This window comes from Callorhinchus milii, unplaced genomic scaffold, assembly GCF_018977255.1.
Source record: "Callorhinchus milii isolate IMCB2004 unplaced genomic scaffold, IMCB_Cmil_1.0 Scaffold20, whole genome shotgun sequence".
Lineage (NCBI taxonomy): Eukaryota > Metazoa > Chordata > Chondrichthyes > Chimaeriformes > Callorhinchidae > Callorhinchus > Callorhinchus milii.
This window is the reverse complement of record NW_024704761.1, coordinates 11,548,975-11,558,530: the sequence shown is the minus strand read 5'-3', so window position 1 is coordinate 11,558,530 and position 9,556 is coordinate 11,548,975. Positions and strand designations below refer to the sequence as shown.

At 49.3% G+C, this 9,556-nt stretch overlaps 1 protein-coding gene across 2 annotated transcripts; it reads left to right on the top strand.

Moving 5' to 3' along the window:
• The first annotated feature begins 842 nt into the window (after positions 1-842).
• cunh17orf75 (chromosome unknown C17orf75 homolog) lies at positions 843-9,099 on the top strand. Of its 2 annotated transcripts, none has more exons than XM_042342539.1 (10): positions 843-1,032; positions 2,873-2,965; positions 3,244-3,369; positions 3,785-3,931; positions 4,736-4,793; positions 5,342-5,449; positions 6,212-6,276; positions 6,849-6,982; positions 7,276-7,379; positions 8,254-9,099. In XM_042342539.1, the coding sequence occupies exons 1-10, from the start codon at positions 890-892 to the stop codon at positions 8,473-8,475; spliced, it is 1,200 nt and encodes a 399-aa protein (XP_042198473.1). In that variant the 5' UTR covers positions 843-889; the 3' UTR covers positions 8,476-9,099. The 2 variants fall into 2 exon arrangements, with proteins under 2 accessions (XP_042198473.1, XP_042198472.1); XM_042342538.1 differs by having other exon boundaries at positions 7,273-7,379.
• The last annotated feature ends 457 nt before the right edge of the window (positions 9,100-9,556 follow it).

The window sequence follows — 9,556 nt, the reverse complement described above, 5'->3', positions numbered from 1 at the left end:
ATACATTAAGCAAGTTTCCTTCCTCCACATGCCTCTGTTTATTTAGCAGTAAGTAGTTGCAGTGTTGTCAGTCGATTGATGGATCGCTTTCCAGGGATAATAATCCCTTCAAAAATAAATAAATAAATAATAATTTGGTCACTTAATCCACGACTGTTTGTGGGGCACTGCTGTGCGCAATCGGCTGCCGCGTTTCACGCACAAATAATAATAAATAATAATAATAATCCTCGCATTTGATATAGCGCTCTTCACGTCGGGAGGACGTCCCAAAGCGCTTCACAGAACACACTGTAAAGTGAATTGACTGTATATTTGTGGGCGAACGCGGCAGCCAATTGCGCACAGCAATGTCCCACAAACAGTCGTGGATTGAAAATGACCAATTTATTATTGTTTTTGGTTTTTTTGGAGGGATTATTATTAGGCTCTGTGTGGAGTAAGGAAACTTGCCCGAGGTTTCGCCCTCTGCCTGGAATTGAACTTAGGTCTCTCACTTGCAAAGCGAGTGCTCTAACCACTGAGCTACAGGACAGTTGTTGTTGTTGTAGCCCCTGACTTCACTCTGAGCAACAAGGTTCGTGTTCCCCCGTTGTGAGCCTCAGAGAGAGCCACTGACAGCGGAACGTCTGTGCGGGGTCTGTGGGATCCACCCGGACTGTGTTTGGCGACGGACCGAAAGCTTCCGGTCCGGTGCGGCCGTCCCGAGCTGAGGGCCGGAGTGCGGTGTGCGGGGGGCGGTGTGCGGGGGCGGGGGGCGGTGTGCGGGGGGCGGTGTGCGGGGGGGCGGTGTGCGGGGGGCGGAGGGCGGGGGCGGGGAGCGGGGCCGGAGTGCGGAGGGCGGGGGAGCGGCGCTCGGGGGCCGGTGCGCGGCGCTCGGGGGGCGGTGATGATCAGCCAATCGTCCCTCCAGGAGTCGGTGGACGGAGATGATAAGGAAACGGACCCGGAGGCGGACGAGGCCGCGGAGGAGCCGCGGGAACAGCGGCCAACGGAGACTTTCTACTGCGTTTACCGGCGGCTCAGCAGCAGGTCTGGGCCCCGGCGGCACCGACAGCTCCCTGTACCCCCCCACCCCCCACATAACCCGTCACTAACCTCTCCCCCACATAACCCGTCACTAACCTCTCCCCCACATAACCCGTCACTAACCTCTCCCCCACATAACCCGTCACTAACCTCTCCCCCACATAACCCGTCACTAACCTCTCCCCCACATAACCCGTCACTAACCTCTCCCCCACATAACCCGTCACTAACCTCTCCCCCACATAACCCGTCACTAACCTCTCCCCCACATAACCCGTCACTAACCTCTCCCCCACATAACCCGTCACTAACCTCTCCCCCACATAACCCGTCACTAACCTCTCCCCCTCCCCCACATAACCCGTCACTAACCTCTCCCCCTCCCCCACATAACCCGTCACTAACCTCTCCCCCACATAACCCGTCACTAACCTCTCCCCCTCCCCCCACATAACCCGTCACTAACCTCTCCCCCACATAACCCGTCACTAACCTCTCCCCCTCCCCCCACATAACCCGTCACTAACCTCTCCCCCTCCCCCCACATAACCCGTCACTAACCTCTCCCCCACATAACCCCCCCCCCCCACATAACCCGTCACTAACCTCTCCCCTCCCCCACATAACCCGTCACTAACCTCTCCCTCCCCCACATAACCCGTCACTAACCTCTCCCCCTCCCCCACATAACCCGTCACTAACCTCTCTCCCTCCCCCACATAACCCGTCACTAACCTCTCCCCCTCCCCCACATAACCCGTCACTAACCTCTCCCCCTCCCCCACATAACCCGTCACTAACCTCTCTCCCCCCCCTCCCCCCATTTCACTCAGAATCCTCCTCAATAAAACAAAATCGTCCTAAAGCGACACAGTCCTGTGGCCGAGTGGCGGGAGCCGTGGGCCGGGGAACACCCCGCGGGTCGGGCAGCGTCTATGGAGAGAGAGAGAGAGAGAGAGGAAAGGGAGTCGACCCTTCGGTTCGTCAGAGTCCCGCGGACCCGAAGCGTTGACTCACTTTCCTCTCTCTCTCTCTCTCTCTCCGTAGACGCTGCCTGACCCGCTGAGTGTTTCCCGGCCGCTTCCGTTTCTGTTTCAGGTTTTCCGGCCCCCGCAGCGTGCTGCGTGTTGGACCCGGTTTCCTGACTCCGCGCGGCTCTGTGTACCGGCTCCGGGCTCCGGGCAGTGAGTGGGAACCCGGTTGTTAGTCGATTGGCGAGTTCGCTTATCCGGGGATGATAATTCCTCAACGAGATAATAATAAGAATAATTTGGTCACGAATGTTTGTGGGACATTGCTGTGCGCAATTGGCTGCTGCGATTCACCCATAAACATACAGTCAATTCACTTTGCAGTGTACTCTGTGAAACGCTTTGAGACGCCTAGAAGACGTGATAAGATGCTATCAAATGCAAAGATTATTATTATTATAATAAGCTCAATCATTGTTAAGTGACATGGAATAGCCCATTCGGTCCATCTAGTCCGTCTCCACACAAGCTCCACCCATTTTATCCCCCTCACCGCAGAGGGAAATAAACACTTGAGGAAAGATTGAGGTGAAGGTTAAAGTTCTGCTAACACTCAGGGAAAGAAGAGGTGCCACACAGAGGCTGTTCTGTGACAGGGACGAGGGGAAGAGATCCTGTGTTTAAGTTCTCCCACAACAAAACACAAAATACTGCAGATGTTGGAAATCTGAAACAAAAACAGAAGTCGCTGGGAAAACTCAGCAGGTCAGGCAGCATCTATGGAGAAAGGAAAGTGAGTCAACATTTTGGGTCCACGACCCTTCGTCAGAACAGTGTGCTCCTTACCCACAAGCTATTTTCATTTGTTTTAGGTCCCAGTTGCCGGGTGACGATGCGGAAATGGGATACAGGAGAAGTAGTTCAAGCGACACCTTCTCAAAAGAAATGTCAGCGGCAGACTTCAGGTAACAGCTACAACAACTACTTCCATTTATATAACGCCCTTTACGCAGGGCAGCGTCCCGGAACAACTCTGAGTTCTGCCACTACATTCAGCTTGTTAAAGGTTCTGCAGAAAATGTTACCAGCGCTTTCCTGTAACTTTCCTGCAATAAGGCAATTGTTGTGTGTCCACAGATGATTTTCCTACACTTTAATTAATTTCCTCTGACACCTTTCCTGGCATTTGCTCTGAGTGTGTTTAGATCATTTGGGCTTTAAGTAATGACTATTTGTTCCGCAGTCTCTCCCTGGTGGTGACTAACCTGCCCACTGTGGCTGAACCAGAGCTTCGGGGGTTTATTATTAAACGCCTCAGCAAAGGAGCGTTCTTTGACGGAATGGGCACGATTGCAACTGTGGAGTTAAGGTAAGAGTAACTCACCCCAGTGAGCGAGCTGTGCTCCTGTGATCACAACTGACTCCGTACCTGTGTCTTGCCTTTGCTCGTGATTGTGAAAAGTGGAGCCCCACGTACACAGAGGAATAATATACACTCTCAATACACGGTTAAGCTTCCAGTTTTAGATTTCTCCACTCTGTGTTTATGATTCCTGAAAGCATCTGCTGTCTGTTTGATTGTATGTTTATTTGTTCGCCTGGAGACTTTTCCACAGCTGTCAGCAAGTTGGAATGCTTCACGTATCAGCCCTGGCAGGCCAGCTCTGTGCTTGTGATGTCCAGTTTGCCACTCCCTGTTAACTGTCCACACACATAGCGAGATCTTTAACGTCAGCCATTAGTGATCCCACAGATCGAGTCACTCTCTTCTGTTTGTGTCTCAGTGTAACAGAGCAACCTGTGGCTTGTTACTACTGCCTCCTGCACCAGAACACAATTCAAGAGCCGGATAGCAGCAGCTCCGAGGCCTCAGGAAGCGTCACCGATCATGTGCTGTGTTTTCTGGGCAGCACAGAGAAGGCTCTGGAACTATATCCTTTTGGTAAAGTTTCCGTCTAGTAGAGATCTAGTAGATCTCTTGCTTTTTGTGCAACAGTTAAATTCATCCTCGAACCATGCTCTGGTGATGTGACGGGGATCGGATTTCCCCACCGGAGATGGTATCTGGACACAGCCCTCCAGGGAGGTGGGAAAATGTGCTGCAGGTTGTAATGAGGATCAGACGAGATCCAGATCTGAATCTATGAATGTGTAGCCTGGTGCTGCAGTGGGTAGTAGTGTACATTCAGTCCTGTAGTTCAGTAGTTAGAGCACTCGCTTTGCAAGTCGGAGGACTTGGGTTTGACTCCCCGGCAAGGCGAAATGATAGGCAAGTTTCCTTACTCCACACACACGCCTCTGTTTACCTAAATAGTAACGCGTGTTTTAGTCGATTGGTGGATCACTTTTCCAGGGGTAATAATCCCTTCAAAAATAATAAAAATAATAATTTGGTTGCTCAATCCACGACTGTGTGTGGGACGCTGCTGTGCGCAATTGGCTGCCACGTTTCGCCCACAAAATATACAGTGAATTCACTTTACAGTACATTCTGTGAAGCTCTTTGAGATGTCTTGAAGACGTGATAAGGCATTATATCGAATGCAACGATTATCATTATTATCTATGGATTAAGTCGTGTGGCGAAGCTGCTAGTGAGAGATTTTCTTAGTTCCTGCTCTGCTGACAGCTGTAAGCCCTCTTTATCTTCCGCCAAATGGGAGAATAGAAGCGGAACCTTTAAGTGAATGTGGACGCCATGATTTCTGACTTTATTCTTCTTAACTGTGGTGGACATTCAGGATTGAGCTGGATAAATACGCCCAGGGCCTGGAGCTCTACCTGGAAGCTGAGGTGAGAGGTTTCCCACTCCTGTCGCCCTCCTTCCTCCAATGCCCTCCTTCCTTAACCCAGGGGAGGACAATTTGTAACATACCCAACTGCCTCAGATCCTCTAGCTCAGCGATGCTGTGGATGGAGCCTGGCTGTGACTTTACAAGATGCAATAATGAGGGTAACAATCCAGAGTCCTGTAGCTTAGTGGTTAGCGTGCTCGCCTCGCAAGCGAGAGGACCTGGGTTCGAAACCCGGGCGGATAAGTTTCCTAAATCCACACGCCTCTCTTTACCTAGCAGAAAGTAGGAACTCGGTTGTTTGCTGATTGACAGATCGCTTTCCAGGCATAATAATCCCTAAAAAAAATTGGTCACTCAATCCATGACTGTTTGTGGGACACTTCTGTGTGCAATTGGCTGCCATGTTTCACCTACAAAATACACAGTCAATCCACTTTACAGTATATTCTGTGAAGCGCTTTGAGACGTCTCAACGACACGATAAAGCGTTATGTGAAACGCAAGGATTATTATACTGATAGCTGTGTGTGTTGGTTTCTCTCACAGGCAGACATCCTTGAGGCCCACCTGAAGAGTTGGTACGATGAGTCTGTGCTCTACTTACAGCGGGTGGTACAGCTGTTCCAGGAGAAACTCTCTGTTTTATTACGAGCTGTGAGTGTTTGTTAAGTAATAGTGTTTTCACTGCAAGGAGGCAGGCCGAGTGCGGTTTGAATGTGGGGGTCAGAGACTGTTCTGAGTTGCACGGGTTTCTAGGTCCCACCTGCTTGTTCAGAGGGCCATTAAAGATCCTGTGACACTATTCGAAAAGAGAAATTAGTTTCTCTCTTTTGGTGTCCTGGCCAACAGTCCCCCAAATAAAATTGGTCACTCGCTCCATGGCTATTCGTGGGACACTACTGTGGTAATTGTCCTGCCCGCATTTGCCAACAAAGCACACAATCACTCCACTTTATACTGTAACCTGTGAAGCGCTTTGAGACGTCTCAATGTCATGATAAGGCGCTATATCCAATGCAAGTATTATTATTACTTCAAAGTGACAAAATAGCTGCTTTAACAAACATCTTCCCCTAGATGTCAGCGTCCTCTGTAAATATGGGCAAGTGCACGGGGGAGTGACGTTAAGTCGACTGCAGCACGGAAACAGGCCATTCGGCCCATCTAATCCGTGCCAGTATTTGTACTGCGTATACGTCTATAACAATAAGATTTCAGGATTTTATTACCCAAATTAAACTGATCGTTTCTTGGGTCCGAAGTTGCAAAGTCAGCACGAATTGGCAGCTTCTGGAAGGGAGGAAAGCAGGAGAACACTTTAACCAAAAAAAGTGCGGGTAGGTGTGAGCACCAGATTCCGAGCTCTGTATATTTTTCATCTCTAACATCGTGTGGGTTTGATCTGCTTTTCTCCAGGCTTTAAGTCACACTCTGGTTGAAGTTAAACATGCAGATAACAGAACAAAACAGGACGTAGAAAGGTAAGGAAGACTTTTGATGATTAAAGTGGAGCTGATGCTCAGCATTTAATGGTTTGTACTTACAGCTTCTAACAGTGAAACCCCCTACACTCTGCTATATAACTAGTGTAACTAGATTACCATACCTATATGTTATAGTTACACTCACCTTCAACTCACACAGTCTAGGCTGACTCTCCAATGCGGGGGTGGGGTGGGTGTTGCATTGTCGAAGGTGCATTCCTTCGGATTAGACGTTAAACTGAGGTCCCGGCTGCCTGTTCAGGTGGATGTTGAAGATCTCGTGGGGCTATTTGAAAAGAGAAGGGAGTTTCTCTCTCTGTCCCGGTGTCCTGGCCAAGAATCCCCCAAATAAATAAAATTGGTCACTCACTCCATGGCTATTTGTGGGACATTGCTGTGCGCCATTGGGCTGCCGTGTTTGCCTGCAATATATCCAGTCAATCCATTTTACAGTATATTCTGTGAAGCGCTTTGAGATGTCTCAACTTGATAAAGCGCTGTATCAAATGGAAGGATTATTATGATGATGACCTAAGTGAGGAGGTGACTTGCTCTGTGTGTCCGGCCAGGTTTCTGAGCGTGGCCAGCCTGCAGGGCCTGATACAAGAGGACAGAGTGGCCACACTGAGTGAGGCCAGGAGCCAGGAGCAGCAGGTGATCAGTGTGGACTGTGGGGAAGCCACCCTCGTCTGTCACAATGCGGGTGAGATTTATACCAGGGTCAGGGCCAACTGTGAACCGTAGGAGTGATCATAAAGTAAAGCAGGATTTTGCTGGTGTGTAGGGGTGGGGGCTGCCTGTGTGTGAGTGTGAGAGGGGGGAGGGGTGGGATGGAAATTGAGAGGATCCGGAACATCAAAAAGAAAAATCCCCCAAAGGGGCTGGGAATGGGGAAGAGATTAGATTAATAGTTGGATAAATTACTGGCAGTTATTTTTTCACATTTTGTAAAACTTTTGATTCCCATGAATCGATCTCCATTTGTTCGTTAAGCAGTCAGTAACCGCTTTTGTGAAGACTGGATTCCTGCCTTTTCCAATGCCCTCAAGAGTGGGAATCCTTTCCTCATGCGGCAAATCCTAGAAAACTTCAAGTTAAAGGTACAAATCCTGTCTGTAGTGATTAGCATTTGACTGTGTGAGATTTGTCTTTCCTCTCTCTGCTTCCATATTAAAAAATAATGATCAGACCTTAATCCCCATTGAATAAAATCAGTGGCTATTGCTACACGTAAATTGGCTGCCGCGTTTCACCCACAATATACTCAGTTACTACACTTTACCTTGATTCCTGTGAAGGGCTTTGTGGAGTCCGCAGTGTAATGATTAACGCATTCGCCTCCCAAGTGAGAAGACCTGGGTTCGATTCAATTGTCAGATTGCTTTCTGGGGATAATAATCTCTTAAAAAAACAATAATAACTGTGATTTGGTCACTTACTCCACAACTGTTTGTGCGACACTATTTGAGGCAATTGGCTGCTGCGTTTCGCCCAAAAATACACAGTCAATTCACTTCACAGTATATTCTGTGAAGTGCTTTGATGTGATGAGGCGCTGTATCAAATGAAAGTATTATTATTATAAAATACAATTACTACACTTTACACTATATCCTGTGAAGCGCATTGAGATGTCTCAATGATGTGATAAGGCGCACTGCCTTTGCGTGACTGCCTCCAGCCCTGTACATGTCCCTTGTGCCCTCCGTTCCATCATTGGTGACCGTGCTTTCAGCCACTACGCCCCCAAACTCTGGAACACTCTTCCTCTATCCCTCTGCCTTGCCCCTTCCTTCCCCATATCAGGTTGCATCTCAAGACCTTCCAATTCGACCGTGTTTACGGCCCCCTCCCCCCCCCATCTCGGCATCGTGCTCCACCACTGTCAAGCGCTCTGGGACGCCACCCTGCATGAGGGGTGCTGTGTAAATGCAAGTTGTTGATGCTGACTGTGAGCTGCTCTGGTTTCTGCAGGCCATACAGGATATGAACAGCCTAAAGCGCAGTATCCGCCAGGCGGAGACCAGTAACTACGCCCTGTACAAGTGCTACACATTCCTTAAGAACTGCGGCAACGGCGACATCCTCCTGCACACCGTGCGTGTGGAGCACGCCGAGCTGCCAGAGGCTCGAAACGTGGTCCAGGTCCTCGAAGAGTTCATGCACGAAGAAGGAGTGATCACTTCCACTGACTAAAAGGGCACTCTCGCATGGCTACTGTTTATGGCCTGTTCAGCGATAACTCTGTGTGTGTGTGTGTGTATCTGTAATCCCAATAGTCAACTGGACGGTGAACAGTTGCCCAAGATTCCTGTCCACATGTCAGAATCTTTGTATTTATTGTTAAATTCCTTGTAACTTCCAGAATAGATATGTTGCAAGTCAATCCTGGGGAGTAGGAGATAGGCATGTGGTCGCTTTAGGTAACACTATGTGGGGTGGGGGGGAGGGGGTTGGGCCTCAAACAGATTCGAACCAGTCAATCCCCAAATTTTGACTAACATTCAGACCCTGTTATATGAAGGAGAAAGAGGAAGAAAAATGTTCTCATTCTGACGTAGATTGTATTTGTGCCCGATGGTGGTGTGGGTGGGCGGAGAGCGAAGAGACGGGAAAGTCCAATAATGAAACTAACAAACGGAAATATTTTGGGAAAACATGGTGTAACGAGATCCAGAGTGGAATGCTGCTTCAGAGCTTCGGGAATGATGGGGAATGGTGAGTAGGAGTTTCTGCTCCCTCGCTGCTTCTCTTCCCTCACTCCTGGCGGCGATTGTAATTTTCTGTGATTTTGATTCTAATTAAAGTTTTAAATCGCTGGCTGGGTCTTTGACTAAGATGTTATTTTTTTTTCTTTCCTTCTGCCGTGGGGCTGAAGGCAGAGTGGCTGAGCTGAACCAAAAGAACGATTTGTTTTGAACTTTTCCTCTTCCTTCCTCGGCCAATTGAGGCTGAGTCACTGGGAGGGAGGGAGGGTACCGCAGGCAGCAACAGTCGCCCTGGCTTCAGGGGCTCTTTATCAGCCTGAGGTGCAGTTGGTCACATTCTCGGCTCTTGAATCAGAAGGTTCTGCGTTCAAGCTCCTCACGTCGGGGACTCGGAGGTCGCGGTGGAGGCTGGTGCTGTTGGCAATGAGGAAACTGGTGGGATTGGATTGCTCGATGTGAGCCCAGACTCTGCCTCAAAGGTAGCGGCAATCAAGAGAAAGAGAGGGAGAAAGAGGGGGCACCAGTGAGGGTGAGAAAGGAGGAAGTGGTGAGAGAGAGGAGGGGTGGGG

Coding starts and splice junctions, on each gene's coding strand:
- cunh17orf75 (XM_042342538.1), top strand. CDS start 890: ATGATCAGCCAATCGTCCCTCCAGGAGTCGGTGGACGGAGATGATAAG. Junction 6,983..7,272: donor CCTCGTCTGTCACAATGCGG/GTGAGATTTATA, acceptor TTGTTCGTTAAG/CAGTCAGTAACCGCTTTTGT. Junction 7,380..8,253: donor TAGAAAACTTCAAGTTAAAG/GTACAAATCCTG, acceptor TGGTTTCTGCAG/GCCATACAGGATATGAACAG.